Source organism: Octopus sinensis, linkage group LG1, assembly GCF_006345805.1.
Source record: "Octopus sinensis linkage group LG1, ASM634580v1, whole genome shotgun sequence".
Classification (NCBI taxonomy): domain Eukaryota; kingdom Metazoa; phylum Mollusca; class Cephalopoda; order Octopoda; family Octopodidae; genus Octopus; species Octopus sinensis.
In genome coordinates, this window is record NC_042997.1 from 126,531,270 (window position 1) to 126,548,769 (window position 17,500).

Consider the following 17,500-nt stretch of genomic DNA (forward strand, 5'->3'; position numbering starts at 1 on the left):
CCTCTGCCATCTTATCCATACTCTGCACCACTTCCTACCATCTTATGCATGATCCATTCTAATCACTCTAAAATACACACCCTCAACTGCCTTCTTCCTCTTGCTTATTCCACCTTCGTTTTCTGCTGCACATTCCATCTTTTGTTTCATACTCCATCTAAACCATAATTTCCACAATTTTCTCGCTCACACCAAACAACATAAACTCCACTCACTCTTTCCTCCTGTCTCACCCAATGCCACTACACCCCCTCCATACCCCATCCCCATCCATTCCTCACTCATCCTCACTCCCACCCTTCCATGCACTATTTCCTCCTCTCTCTCATCCCAGCCTTCCATCACTTCCACCCCTCCCCCACTTTAGTCTGTTGTTACTATTCCTCTTCTTGGAAGTGGGGTGTTCTCTTCTCAAAACAGGTCTGTGCTTCATCCTCCTCAGTAATGAGTTTCAGACCTGTACTGATATTCATAGCCTTGTGCACTGCATCAGGCCACGTGCACTATTCCACTACACTCTACCTGCATCTAATGATGAAAACTGCTACACTAGCCTGGGTTGCCAATCATCCCACTGGATGCCAGCTCCTGGCCAGTTCCAAGCAGTTGATCATTTTACAAGCATCCACCGTGTTGTGGACCAGTTCAACTTTCAGAGGCGTCCCCAACATTTCAACGTCTCCCTCGCCAAACTCTGGGCTCTTTGATGTCTCCTACACCACAAATATATCGTTATAAAACTGGCCAACAAGGGTAGAGCTGTGGTTACAAGGTTGAGGCTCTCCACAAACTTCAAGACACCTCCTTCTATTGCCCTCTGCTCTCCAACCCCGATGCCCACCAACAGACTGTGTCCTCCACTGTTCATTACCTCATTTCCTCCTCCTGTCTTCTTCCCACCTCCTCCAACCTCATTGTCTGCACTCCACACATCCCCACTATTTACTTCCTTCCCAAAATTCACAAGCCCAACAATCCTGGCCACGCCATCATTTCCACCTGCAACCGCTCCATGGAAATGATCTCCAAATACCTCGACCATGTTTGTGCCTCACCTAGCGACTTCCCTCCCCTCCCACAACACTAACCATGCTCTCCATCTGTTTAACTATTTCTCGTTCCCATCCTCATCCTCTAAATTTCTGTTCACTCTTGGTATCAGAAGTTTTTATATGGTGATCCCACACAACAAAGAGCTTCTTGCACTCAAACACCTTCTAGACCTTCAGGCTAACCCTCAGCTTGACATCTTCACACTTCTTCATCTGGCCGAACTTGTTCTCTCTCTCAACTGCTTCATGTTCATGGGGAAATTTTTACCAACAGATCTTAGGAGTGGCCATGGGAACAAGAGTGGGCCCCAACTATGCAGACTTGTTCATTGACTATGTCAAGGCCCAAATATTCTCCCAATTCACTGGTCCCACTCCCGAACTATATGGTTATTATATCAATGACTGTATCAGTGTGATCTCACTCTCCCATGAACAACTAGACTCCTTCCTCTCTTTTGTCCAATCCTTCTATCCTGTCCTTGAATTCTCCTGCACTGTCTCTAACTCCTTTATCTACACTTCTAGTAATGTCATTTACTGCATCTCCTGCTCTCTCTGTCCTTCCCTGTATATCAGTCAAATGGGATGCTGCTTGACTGACTGGTTCATGGAGCACCTCTGAGACATCAGACATGGCCATGACACCCTGATCTCATGCCATTTCCACTCTACTGATCATTCACTACAACATCTGTCTGTGTTCAGATTATCTTTGCACTGGGGTCACCTGGACTCCTGCCTTCGCCATGAACAAGAACTGATCTTCTCTTGTTGCTCTTTTGCTCCACACAAACTTAACTCGCCTCCCCTCTTTATCTGACACCAACCTCACCTCCTCTCCTCATTTGACACCAACCCCACACCACTCCAGACACTAGTACTAACCACTTCTTAACACCTACACTACACACCATCATCCACACACCCACACACAAACGTCCATACATCATCTTCAATACTGTCACCACGCATACCACTATATGAGCAGACAGATGCACTGTTTAACTCAGTACACATGCCACACATCACCACGCATGCTCCCACACCCACACAAACATATTACCCAAACACAGACAATATATACACCTACACAAGCACATATCTGAACATAGACAGTATATATATGCACACTCAACTCACATTAACACACACAACATGCATAGACAAAAATATCTTTCACCCACATACACTATACACATGCACACGGTTTGGTCACACTCACGCATGCACACACACATACACACATATGCACACAGTATGTGAAAAAGCATACATCAACTGCTACACACCACAAACATGTTACACATGCACACAAAAACACACGTTTACACATGCACACACTTACATTATACATGTACACACACACACTCACACATGTCAGAGTCACTTGCCCCTATTCACACACATACACATACTCACGCACACCATTCTCACATACACATACACGCATGCACACCTCTTGTTGGGATCACTAGCACTGTTATTATCTCCCTTTCATTCAACCTCTCTTTTTAATTATTATCTCCCTTTCATTATCCTCTTTTTTGTTCCAATCATTCGCCACACTGGATTCCATTCTCTCTGTGTTTAATTCCTCTTACTCCTTTCTGTTGAAGAACCTGAGCTTGAAATGTAAAAGACTTTTTCATTTTTCCTGAGCATCAAACTAATACATTTTCTTGTTCATACACCTGTCTTTGTCTTTTATTTGCCTATAAATTTCAACTACATAAATATATAATTATATAAATATAATTAAGAGCACTGGAGGAACAGCTCTTATACTAGAGAGAGAGACATGAAATGACTATAAAACATTTTGAATTTGCACTCCATTAGACCAAGGTTGAATGTGAGGAAAATGGATAAACAGGATTTTGTAAAACTTAGGTTAACCCTAAATCTTCAGATTTCTGGTTCAGAAATAAATACTCTACATTCATAAGTAGGGTATACCAACCATACATAAATGAAAATACATACACATACCCATACAATACTTGTATGGGTAGGGATATGTATGCTCTACTGATGAAGGTGGAGCATTTATTACTAAACCAGAAATCTGAAGATTTAGGGTTAACCAAAGTTTTATGAAATCTTTTTCATCCATTTTCCTCACAATCAACCTTGTGCTAATGGAATGCAAATTCAAAGTGGATTATAGTTGTTTGATGTCTATCTCTAGCATAGGTGCTGTTTCTCCAGTGCCCTTAATTATAATTATATTTATATAATTATATATATATATATATATTGGTTTTACTAATTCGGTTTTTATCATATGCTGGCCACTAATAAAATCATTAATTTTTGATGATTTTTATCTTTAATTGTGTATGTATACACACACACACACACACACACCACACACACACACTCAAACACATCAGGCCATTAAGAATAAAATGTCTGATTTTCTTATGCACCAAGTTTAACAGTTGTTAACTCTAATGTTTTATCCTAACAATTCTTTGTTTTACAACATTGAAGAGCTACATCATTACTTTTTGAAATGTAATTCATGGCGTCTGGTTATATTGTGAGTTTCCTCTTGTAAATCAATTTTTGTGAACCCAAGGATAGATAAAAAATTCGTGTTGTTTATGAATATGAATTCCGCCGTGGAAACAAATGCATGTCAGACATCTTGAAACATCAATGAAGTGTTTGGTGAAGATGTGGCAAATGAGTGTACTGTACATTGATGGTTTGAGAAGCTCCTGTCTGGTGACTTTACTCCTGAAATCAGGCCTATAGTAGACTTAAGACTGAGGTGGATAATGATGAGCTGGAAACTGTAGTGGAAGTGGATATGAACTATGCATGAGTTAGCAGCAAGGTTTGATGTTCTGATTCTAACTGTATTGGACCATCTGAAACAAATCAGCAAGGTAAAGAAGCTGGACAAGTGGGTACCACATGAAGTGAACGAGTATCAAATGACATGTTGTCTTGAAACTTGCTGTTCTTTGTTGTTGTAGCATAAAAGCAAACCCGTTTTGCATTGTATGATGAAAAATGGATTCTTTTCAACAATAGCAAGTATTCTGCATGGTGGTTGAATAGAGACAAAGTGCCAAAACACAACCCAAAAAAGAATATTCACCAAAAAAGCTAATGGTGGCTGTTTGGTAGTTCATTGCTGGTGTCATCCACTACAGCTTCATGAGACCTGGTAAGTCAATTACAGCGGAGGTATACATCAACCAGTTAGATGAAATGACGAGTGATCTGGTTAATAGAGACAGGCCAATTCTCATGTAAGACAATGCTCAGCCACATGTTACACAAAGAACGCTACTCAAGTTACAGGAATTGAACTTGGAAGTACTTTGTCACCTTACCATATTCACCAGACCTTGCACGTTTCCAGGCATTTGACAACATTTTGCAAGGAAAAAACTTCAAATCTGAAGAAGATGCAAAAATAGCCATTCATGATTTCATCATCTCTTGCTCTCCAGAGTTCTTCATTTCCAGAATAAATAAGCTACTGATACAGTGGCAAAATTAATATATCAGGTCATATCATAAGTTCTGTTCGAATTTTGAATAAAGAAAACAAGTGATCAAATGTTATATTTAATTGAAATTTAATCATCAATGTACTTTCCCTGATTATCTATGACTTCCTCCCATCTATTTACAAGCTTTTTAATTCCATCAATGTAAAACTCTTTTGGTTTCAAAGCGAAGATCTCTGAAATGTCAGTTTCAACCTCCTCCTGGCTTGCGAAAGTTATGTCCCCCAAATGATTCTGTAAACTATGAAACAAATGGTAGTCTGAAGGAGCAAGGTCAGTAGAATAAGGTGGATGAGGAATTTTTTCCCAACCCAGCTCTTCGATCTTCTGTGATGTGATCTTTGCAGTGTGGGGTTGCACATTGTCCTGATGAAAGATCACTCCTTTTAGATTCACTAAAGCGGGTCTTTTTTTTCTTCAAAGCTTGGTTCAAACACTCTAATTGCTGACAGACTTGAGTATTGATTGTTGCATTAGGTGGTAACAATTCAAAGTGAATTACCCCTTTGCAATCCCACCAGATAGAGAGAAGAACCATTTTTTCCATGAAGTTCCCTTTTCGGTTGTGGTTGAGCTTTTTCCGTTTTACCAAGCCACTGTTTACAACGTTTAACATTTCGAAAGGAGATCCATTTTCTGTCACCAGTCACAAGTCTATCCAAAAAGGGTAAAATGAGTTCGCAAGAATGGAGAGAAGAGCAGATGTTAACTCAAGATTTGCAATTGCTTTCGGACAATTCATGAGGCACCCATTTTCCAAGTTTAGGAACCTTTCCAAGTTGTTGAAGATGACGATGAACAGTTGTATGGTTTGAACTAAGCTTTATTGCCAATTCTTTAACTGATAATGCAGGATTTTCTTCAAGTAATGCCTCAAGGAGCTTATCATCAAATTCAACTGGACGTCCTGTTCGATCTTCATCTTCAAGGCTGAAATCTCCACTTCTGAATTTTGCAAACCATCTTCTGCAAGTTCTTTCATTCAAGCATTCTTTCCCATAAACTGAGTGTATGTTTCGAGTCTCTTCGGCTGCAGAGTTTCCTTTTTTGTACTCATAAAGCATTATGTGCCTTAAATGCTCTTTGGATACTTCCACGTTAGAAAGGTTTTAATCAAAGAAATTTCAATTCTATTATTTTGTAAAATAATATTTAATTAGTTTAAATGTATAGAAATGCATAAAAATAATTCTTAATTCCATTAGCCATTCTAAAATACTATTACATTTCATTCAATTTAAAAAAAAGGCAAAATTGGACAGAACTTATGGCATGACCTGATAGGTGTATACTTTGATTAACTGCATTGCTTTTTGTTGAGATAAAATAAAATAAACTTTCAGTTCAAAATCAGACATTTCATTCTTAATGACCTGATATATTATATAGTTATATATAGGCGTAGGAGTGGCTGTGTGGTAAGTAGCTTGCTTACCAACCACATGGTTTCGGTTTCAGTCCCACTGCATGACACCTTGGAAAAGTGTCTTCTACTATAGCCTCAGGCCAACCAAAGCCTTATGAGTGGATTTGGTAGACGGAAACTGAAAGAAGCCCGTCGCATATATGTATATATATATATGAGTGTGTGTGTGTGTGTGCATATGTTTGTGTATCTGTGTTTATCCCCCCCAACATTGCTTAACAACTGATGCTGGTTTGTTTACGTCCCCGTAACTTAGCGGTTCGGCAAAAAAGACCGATAGAATAAGTACTGGTCTTACAAAAAATAAGTCCTGGGGTTGATTTGCTTGACTAAAGGCGGTGCTCCAGCATGACCACAGTCAAATGACTGAAACGAGTAAAAGAGTATACACACACACACATATATATATATGTATATATACAGAGATATGTGTATGTATATGTACATTTATGCACACACACAAACTCTCACCCACACACATGTATGTATGCGTGGGTATATGTATATATGATGGGGGAGTCAGTCTTGATGTTGAATATTTAGTTGTGTAACCAAATGAATTAATTTTCATGAAATTTCTATGTAAATGGTTGAGAATTCCAAGGAGCTATGTATCCTTAATGCAATTCTGAGACTAACTCAGTATGACACAATGTGAAAACACTTTGAATTCCAGGAAAATTCTTGAGAGTAAAAGAGTAAGAAAAGAATCATCCTCCCAGCAAGTATTGCACGTGTAGTTTATTTATCCACCCAGAAAGGATAAAAGGCAAAGCTGACCTTTGAAGATATTCAACACAAAGAACAGAGAGCCAGAATGAATATCTTAAGACATTCTGAAGCTGGAAATAGGCAGAATTGTTGGAGCATCAAAATGTGTGTGTGTCTTCATTATACATACATACATACATACATACATACATACATACATACATACATACATACATATGCATACGTACATACGCACATACACACACACACACACATATATATATATATATATATATTGATAGAAATGGTAAGACAACAAAAGAATGAAAGAGACCTCGATATTATGTAAGTAGAGGAATTTATCTGTAAATATAATATGTGACAACTATTCGGTAGCCATGATAAAACTCCGAGTTTTGGATGTCGGGGTGGAAACCCACACCACCATCTCTTCAGTTATCCGGCCATCGAAAAAATGCTATAAAAATGACCATACATATATATATGGTGATGGTTGGCATGAGGAAGGCCATCCAGCTGTAGAAACCATGCCAAATCAGGCTGGAGTTTGGTGCACCCCCTTGGCTAACCAGCCCTCGTCAAACCATTCAATCCACACCAGCATGGACAATGGACATTAAATGATGATGATGACGATGATGATGATAATATATATATATATCTTATATATATAATGCTGAAGTTTTCTGTGTTTGTGTGTGTGGACAATTCCATACAACCGCAATTATCTTGTGAACCTTTCATCCGACTTCATTGAAATTTTATACAGAGCTTCGTTTGCCAAGAACCACATCTACTTATTCTTTCGAAAATCGATATTGGGGCCTGTTGAGCAGTTCGAGACGTGAGATGCGTTGTACTCACATGTGAGCATTACTCAATCAGCTGTTAAGTGCACGCAAAGATTCCTCAAAAATGCTGCAGCAATTAGACATGAAAACAAGACGTTTTTTATTGCTAGGTATAAACGTATACTTAAGCAAATTTTCAAAACGTTTATTTTTTACATTGGCTGGTCATGTTAGGAATGTCATTTTGTTATCTTATATAGTCGACACTTTTTTCTTACACAGTGGTTTTTTTGAAGGAAATATAATAATAAATGTATCTTTTTTTAATTTGATAATAACTTTGGTGCTAAAAAACGTGCATTATTCACCTAAATTGTTTGTAAAAAAATAATGCAGGGTAGTTCAAACGTGGGTAACAGTTATGAAAAACAAAAGCATTATCACGCTTACTGTATTTCGTTTTTATTACATTCCTGTTGTTTCAGTAAGTAAACTGTCAATTGTAAAATTTTTGTTTTCACTTGGATTTATTTTCACTCTTTGCACTTGAAATAAAAGGTACGTTTCCTTGGGATTATTTTTTTTTACATATTTGGCAACCAACAATTCCTAAACTATTTCTATGATAAGTTTAACATTTGACTTTGTACTATTTATCGTTTTGCTCATGATATTAATACTTGAAAATTCGTCGTTACATTAACAATATTACAGAGTTGTTCATTTAAGGGTTAGTCTATAAATCAAAGACTTTAAAATATTCTATTTTTGGTATTTTTGACCACCACTGGTCCCATTATTTTATGACAGAACATCTTGTTACAAACTGGGCTTCCCACTTCGCCATTTTCTTCTCAACTCCTCCAAATCGGCAATGGTCGACTAGAGTCTGATGACAGTGGACACTTCTACAATTGGCCAGTCTGTTTCCACGCCCCATGATCTCTGCTCTTCCGTGTATCCTAATTTATTGACTGACTTCATGAAAACCGATTGGCTTTGTGAGAGGGCTATTCTTGTGCCCACAAATGCTGCAATTAAGCTTATCAATCACGAGTTAGTCCTTTGCCTTCCATTCAATGCTGTTACAAGTCAGTTGATACTGTTACTTACTTTAATCAAGCTACCAACTTCCCAACAGCGTTTCTCAATGTGCAGGATCCTCCTGGACTACCTCCTCATGAGTTGTATTTCAAAATAGGAGCTTCCGTTATCATTTTGCATAATTTAAACTCACCCGTTCTTCGTAATGGAACACGACTGGTGGTCAAACAACTTATGAACCTTGTGATTGAGGCAGAAATCATCACAGGACCTGGGCGAAATGAAACTGTTTATATTCCCAAAATTCCATTCATTCCTTCTGACTGCCCATTTCCGCTGAAAAGGTTGCAATTCCCCCATCAAGCTGAGTTTTGCCATAACCATCAACAAATCCCAAGGTCAATCTCTTAAAGTTGTTGGTTTAGATCTTCGGACCCACTGTTTTTCACATGGCCAGTTTTATGTTGGCTGTTCCAGAGTTTGTGATCCTGAGAACCTTTTTATTTATGCTCCTAACAATAAAACAAAAGTCGTTGTATATAAATATGCTCTTCAATAATCCTACACACACCATCCACCTTTTTTATGTCGTTTTGTCCATCCATCAATTTGCTCTTTTTTGTCCAATCTATTTTGCCTCTCCAACCTATGTACAAATTATTGACTTTTATTCATGTTACTTTTCCAATTTATGATACGTTTTCACTATAGTCAAAATATGTTAACTTAGAAGGGATTTCTGCTTTTACATAGGATGACGGAAGACACAAAGCTCACTGAATTAGTGCCAGTGGTTTTCATGGGGTTATATAAAGGATGATATCCCTCTCTGAATTAAAATTTGACTTTTGATAGGTTAACAAGCTGATTCAAGAGCAACTTAAACTGTTTAAAGGACGGGTACTTCAGCTTGTAAATATATATATATATATATATATATATATATATATATCCTTGTCTCCGAAATGTGGAGTAGATGAAACACAGACAACTGATGAAGGGGAATATTCTTTATGTTACATGTCTCATTTCTCTGTTTTTTTTCATTGTTCGAAAAGACAGTTCATTTTCTATGTTTTTGTTTTTATGTTTTCGTTTCTCATTGTGTTCAACGTTTTTTGTTGATGTTCTGTACCCATATATGCCTGTATATATTCATATATATGTATGTACATATATGTATGTGTATATGCATAAATTTATATATTATTTATATTATATGTATATATATATATATTATATATATATATATTATATATATATATATATATATATATATATATATATATATATATATATATATATATATATATATATATATATATATATATATATACACATATATATATATTACATTGGAGCACAGTATATATATATATTATATATATATATATATATATATATATCAACTGTGCTCCAATGCAACCATATACATATACATAAAAATGATGATGATGATGATGATATATGTTCCAAGATGTTCTTTTTTTTTTCCAGCCAGCTGACAGTTCTTCTTGACCTGACTGATAAGAAAACCTCAGTGACTGTCACTGACATAGCACTGAAGAAGGCAATAGAATCGGTGCAGATGACATGGGTAACAATGAAGCCCCCTGTTGGCCAAATCACTGAGGAAGTGGCTAACAAGATGCCATTAACTGACACAGAGGTAAGTTTCGAGTGGACCAACATTGAGGCTTTCATTCCTTAAGGTTACTATTCATACTTCATTCATGCTTCTACTGTGCTTGAGAAAGGTATGAACACCACACCTACATGTATGTATGAAGCCTAAGAAAATACTGAGATTATTAGAGATGTGATAGCACTCAGCCAGTTATGATGAGAAGCATGCCAGTTGATCTGATTTGTGGAACAGCCTGCTAGTGAAATTAATATGCAAGTGGCAGAGCACTCACCCCACAGTCAGGCGGTACTGGCATCGACCAGAAAGGCGGCGAGCTGACAGAAACATTAGCACGCTGGGTGAAATGCATAGCCGTATTTCGTTTGCCGTTACGTTCTGAGTTCAAATTTTGCTGAGGTCGACTTTGCCTTTCATCCTTTCGGGGTCAATAAATTAAGTACCAGTTACGCCCTGGGGTCAATATAATTGAATTAATCTGTTTGTCTGTCCTTGTTTGCCCTCTCTGTGTTTAGCCCCTTGTGGGTAGTAAAGAAATAGGTACTGGCATCGACCATGCTTGAATGGTGCTTTTTATGTGCCATTGGCATGGGAGCCAGTCAGGTGGCACTGCCAACAACCACACTTGAATGGTGCTTTTTACATGCCACCAGCATGGGACCAGTCAGCCAGCACTGGCATTGACTACACTCAAATGGTGCTTTTTACATACCAATCAGGCGGTACTGAACACCAGGCATTCAAGCATTCATAGCAGGGGTAAGCAAGTTTCTTATATCATTGATCCCTTCATAGAATCGTTGATAACTTATCAATCCCATCTTGTAAATTTCTAACAAAAGGTATAATTAATAAAAAATTTCTTTATTTAAAACAATAATTATTTTGTTGTGTCTAGGGAGAGTCATTTTCTTTTTGTGCCTTATAATGGAACACACTCACCGGTAAAATTTCCACTTTTTTCTTATTTTTATTTTCCTAAAATTTTCGTTGCATCTTGCAACCTTTTCAATAGTTTTGCAAGATGCAACGAAAATTTTAGGAAAATAAAAATAAGAAAAAAGTGGAAATTTTACCGGTGAGTGTGTTCCATTATAATACACAAAAAGAAAATGACTCTCCCCTGACAGAATATTCTTCAACACACGAACTCACATAAAGAATCTTGCAAACCAAATCCAAAAACGAAATAATTATTTTGTTTTATTGCTTCATTACCACTTTTTAATAAGAAATATTTAAAGAAATCTAATAAAATACCTAATGAAATTAATGAAGAACAATAACTTTCAGTCATATAATATTGACATAATCAGTATATTTAATGTGAGATATATTGTTTAATGAATACTAATTATTATCAAAGTACTTGATTGGATGTTAGTGAGTCTTAGCCTTAAATTACCACACTCTTCAAAATAATTTAGCACCCTTAATACTCAAGATCATTTCAGATGTTTATTCATCCCTTGGCTAGTCACATAGATCCCCAAGGGTCAATGTTGTCCATTTTATTGACTCTGTGCCAAACTCCTTTTTTAAAGGCTTGTATTAAATATTGGTTTCAAATTTTGGCACAAGGCCAGGGTGTAAGTCCATTACATCGACTCCAGTGCTCAACTGGTATTTATTTTATTGACCCTGAAAGCATGAAAGACAAAGTCGACCCTGGTGGAATTTGAACTCAGAATGTAAAGATGCTAAGCATTTTGCCTGACATGCTAACAATTCTGCCAGCTTGCTGCCTTACATGTGTTGAATATTAATAAAAAGAAAAATGAAGACTCACCATTGAAGTAGATGCCGGTTCATTGTAAAGTAAAATCTCTAATTGCTGTTGGTGCTCATTTACAGTAATGTGCCACCTGATCCATGAATCAAACCCCTGACATTACAATTGTGACTCCAACATCCTAACCACTAGATTATGTTCCTGAGAGATACATATTCCCTTGTGCAAGAGGCTGGTCTTTTATAAGTAACAAACCTAATACCCGAATCTAATCCTCAGTAAACTGAGGCAAATGGATTTAATATCTTGATCAGAGACACAAATGGGATGATATTGGTTGAGTATGAGCCAATGAAATATGAACCTTAGTTCAATATCTTACCTCTTAGGCTACTTTTTACTTTAACCTTTAGTACACTATATTTTCTCTAGAATTGTTTTCCCTGCCACTTCCCTGTTATCACAGGGGGGAGAACTTATATGGTGAAATGATGCACCTACAGTATGCCAAAGGTTAATAACACAGACATAAGATCTTACCTCGCTGAAAAATATTTTCTTTGTAGTTCATACTCAGTCTTCTCTCAGCCTCCATTCTTGCTACTGTCACTGTCTATTACTATTTACACTTCAGCTACATTTCAGCTACACTCCAGCTACACCCCAACTACACTTCAGATACACTCAGACTTATTGCTGCATTGTTTTCTACTCTTAACTGTTGTAAACCTGAAGTTACAATGTAAGCTTTCAGGTCAAAAGCTGACACATTGATATTTCTTTCTTTTCTTTTGTATGTGTTGTCACTCTTAGTAACATTTAAAGTTTTCAAGTTCTATATTACCCATACTAATATCCTTCATCTTTAACCCTTTTATAATCTTGTGAAGTACCAAAAAAGACTACTAGGCAATGTCCTTATTTCTCAAATATAATGTATTTAACAGCATATAAGATGCATTTTTTAATACTTTATTTAATGTATCAAAAAAAAAAAAACTGCCCTGCATTTAATGTGGGTGTATTTATGGATGAAGGGCTGAGTGTTGTAAACTAGGGAGTTGGGTGAGCATAAATCTGCAGGGTATAATAATTGTTATAAAGTATTGTAAACAAGTCACAATATCACAGTCTGTTAATACAAACATACAAAAATTGATTACATTACATTGGCAGTTATGTAGAGATGTCACATCATCTCATTGTATTTCCTTTCTCAGCGTACATAAGTCACACCTGATAGGTGTCTTACATTATCTAATGACTCTGTTACCATCAAGAAATATTTTTAATTACCTAAATGAAAGCCTCTCTGAGAAAGGTGAAAGGGATGTTAAGCTTTCATCCACCAGTCACCTATTTGCAATGGGTGAATGACAACAAAATCATAGTGGTGGCGAGCTACAATATTGACTGATTGTGTTACATAAAATATCATAACCAGAACTATGTATTCTATATCTGGTGTGGCAATTTTCTAGGTCAAAATAGCTATGTAAAATGAACCCATGCTGGTGCCACATAAATTGCTCTCATGCCAGTGCCACATAAAGTGCACTTGTGCCAGTGCCACATAAAATGCTCTCATGTTGGTGCCGTGTAAAATGCATTTATGCCAGTAACATGTAAAAAGCTCCCAGTATACTCTGCAGATTGGTTGGTGTTAGGAAGGGTGTTCTGCCATAAAAACCATGCCAAAACAGACAATTGAAACCTGGACAGCTCTTTGGCTGGCCAACTCCTGTCAAGCCGTCCAACCATGCCAGCTCCTGTCAAGCCATCCAAACATACCAGCTCCTGTCAAGCCATCCAACCCATGCCAGCTCCTGTCAAGTCATCCAACCATACCAGCTCCTGTCAAGCCATCCAACCATGCCAGCTCCTGTCAAGCCATCCAACCATGCCAGCTCCTGTCAAGTCATCCAACCATGCCAGCTCCTGTCAAGCCATCCAAAGATGCCAGCTCCTGTCAAGCCATCCAACCCATGTCAGCATTAAAATGGATGCTAAATTATGATGATGAGGATGATGATAACAATGATGATACAGTAGATCTGAGAGAAAATGAAGTTGAAATATATTATTCCAATAATAGTTTATTTCTGATAAATGTCTGGTTTTATACTGTATTCCAGTATAATGTCACATTATATTTTAATACTTAGAATCATACATGTTTTCCCCCTTAAGAAAACCACTTGAAAATATTTTTCAGTATGTGCATGTTGAAACATTAAACTTGTATTTAGTAAAAGAAAGGGTCAACTTATGTGAGAGTGTGTCTTAAACATTGGTAGATATGGTAATTAAAAGAAAATGTCTGAGGAAGGGATTGAAAAGACAACCTGCTTGCTCTCGGTTTTGCACTTTTATGATCAAGCCATGAAAATTGGTTGGAAGCGTATCAAATATGTAAATATTTGTTTTCTACTAAAAGCAACCAGATTAAACAATTTTTTGCAGAAATAATTTTGAACAAAAGAAATTAGATTTGTCAGAAAGTTAATTTTTCTAATTTGTTGAAAATTTAAATTTTCTAATTTCTTTAATGTTAGCTAATGTTGTAAAAGAAAACTAAAAAACAAACAAAAAGTCGAACAGAAAAGCACATATTAAAAACCAATAGTTGAAGGTTTCATTCAACCTAGGCAAATTATAACATCTTTCTTGTAATCTTAACATTTTCTGGAACAAGATTTCTTTTTCTTTTTATTTGACAAGTTCTAAATGTTTTCCTTAATTCTTCATTATGAAATCATTTACATTTAAACATTATATAAACATAATAGAGTTTATATTTGAAAACTCAAATTATAATATAAATATTCTTATTTTTACACAGATTTCAATGTTCCGAAAAGCAGCAACGGAATACATAAAATCGATGATGTGGAATGTACGAAATGATTGCGTGTTTTTCCCACTTGAAGATAATTCTTTCAAAGATCTCAAATGCAAACTTGGGTAAGCCTATATAACCCAAATATCGCATTTTCTAGACAATTACTTGACCCATCCCTATCTCTTTTCCTTCACTATCCATCCTCCAAGCTGACACCCCCTACGTCCATTTAAATCCTCATAATCTCTAATCATCTGTCACGCTCTTTTCACTCTACTGAACTCACCTACCCACTTACCTTCTCTGTTCCTCTATCACTATCCTCTTTCTGTTTATCCCCATTTACCTTGACCTCGCATCCCTCTTTGTACCTGGTGACCTAACCATTGCTGGGGCCCACAAAGAAAGCACTAAATTCACTCTGTGAAGTGGGTGGAGTTTGGAAGGACATCCAACTAAAAAACCATGCCAAAGCTGAGATTGAAGCTTGATGCAGCCCTGTAGCACAGCAATTCATGTCAAGCCATCTAACCCATGCTAGCATAGAAAAAAGGATATTAAACACAACAGCTTCTGGTGGTGGAGGTGGTGGTGGTGCTGCTGCTATTGCTGCTTTGTTTGTTTGTTTGTTGAGTGAAGCAGCCTTCGTCCCAGAGCTGGCAAGATCACACCTCTGTAGTGGGAGAAGTCCGAAACGTGGTCCTTTTCTATTCGTAAGACCCGCAGAAGAGAAAGCAGGTTAACCCCCAACACGGAGAGCATCGATGGATGGATGAATACGCATCCAGGTTCAGCGGTTGCATAAGAAGTCGGGGATAAGAAACAGGAAGAAAAAGTGAGAGAAAGTTGGTGCGAAAGAGTACAACAGGGGTCGCCACCACACCCTGCCGGAGCGTCGTGGAGCTTTACGTGTTTTCGCTCAATAAACACACACAACGCCCGGTCTGGGAATCGAAACCGCGAGTCCGCTGCCCTAACCACTGGGCCATTGCGCCTTCACTGCTGCTGCTGCTGTTGCTGCTGCTGTTGCTGCTGCTGATGATGATGATGGCAATGATAATAGTGATGATGATGATGATAAAAGAACTAAATAATATGAGTTCATGGCTTTGATGTGTGTTTATGAGAGTAAAATAACATAACAGAAGAAATGATTTCTATATAATGTATTTATAAATCACCCAGTTGATGTGTGATCTAAATGAGATTATCAAGTTCTGCTGGAATTAAGTTTTCAACAATTGATGACCCCCATTCTAAAAGTGCTTAGTTCACGTAGGAATAGCTGTGACTTATAATACAACATGTAGCAGCAGTGTGTTTAGTTAACAGTGTAAATGTTCAAATCCAGCAGAACAATATCATTGTATGTACATGCATGCATAGACATACATACATACAAATATACATACGTATGTACATATATATATATGTACATACATACATACGTATGCATGTACATACATACATACATGCATACATATATACATATATACATACAAACAAATATACATGCATACATACATACCTACATATATATATATATATATATATATATATATATATATATATATATATATATATATATATATATATATATATTTATTTATGTGCAGGAGTTGCTGTGTGGTATGTAGCTCACTTACCAACCATATGGTTCCGGGTTCAGTCCCTCTGTGTGACATCTTGGGCAAGTGCCTTCTACCACAGCTTCGAGCCTTGTGAGTGAATTTGGTAGATGGAAACTGAAAGAAGTCCATCGTATATATATATATATATATATATATATATATATATATGGTGTGTGTGTGTGTTTGCATGTCTGTGTTTCCCCCCCCCCCAGCATCACTTAACAACCAATGCTGGAGTGTTTACGTCCCTGTAACTTAGAGGTTTGGCAAAAGAGGCCGATAGAATAAGTACTAGGCTTACAAAGAATAAGTCCTGGGGTCGATTGGCTTGACTAAAGGCAGTGCTCCAGCATGGCCACTATCAAATGACTGAAACAAGTACAAGAATACACATACACACACACATACACATACACATCAGAATTCTTCTTTTCTTTTCTTTTTTTTCTTTTACTTGTTTCAGTCATTTGACTGCGACCATGCTGGAGCAGCGCCTTTTAATCGAGCAACTCGACCCCTTGGACTTATTCTTTGTAAGCCCAGTACTTATTTTATCGGTCTCTTTTGCCGAACCACTAAGTGACAGGGACATAAACACACCAGCATCGGTTGTCAAGCAATGCTAGAGGGACAAACACAAGCACACACACATATATATATACATATATACGACGGGCTTCTTTCAGTTTCCGTCTACCAAATCCACTCACAAGGCTTTGGTCGGCCCGAGGCTATAGTAGAAGACACTTGCCCAAGGTGCCACGCAGTGGGACTGAACCCGGAACCATGTGGTTGGTAAGCAAGCTACTTACCACACAGCCACTCCTGTGCCTATATATATATATATATATATATATATATATATATATATAAACCGCATTTGTTCTGTTGATGTTTCTCAAGCTGTTTACTGATATTATTACTATTTTCTAAGCTGCAACTTCCTATACATGCATTGCTGCACCTCCATCTCTGCTGCATTACACACATCAAATGCACGACGAACAAGAGTCCCACCACTGATACAGTTACTAAACCCGAAGCAAACCTGGGGTGGAGAGGGCAAACCTCTGAT

General features: G+C 37.3%; 1 protein-coding gene across 2 annotated transcripts in view; it reads left to right on the forward strand.

Annotated features, from left to right (window-relative positions):
• The window catches only part of LOC115216786 (protein unc-13 homolog D), a 527,921-nt gene that overhangs the window by 314,312 nt on the left and 196,109 nt on the right, over nucleotides 1-17,500 (forward strand). For both annotated transcript variants that reach the window (XM_036504398.1, XM_029786361.2), the window contains exons 11-12: nucleotides 10,073-10,244; nucleotides 14,795-14,916. In XM_036504398.1, the coding sequence (XP_036360291.1) occupies nucleotides 10,073-10,244; nucleotides 14,795-14,916 (294 nt within the window). The remainder of the gene's footprint in view (nucleotides 1-10,072; nucleotides 10,245-14,794; nucleotides 14,917-17,500) is intronic.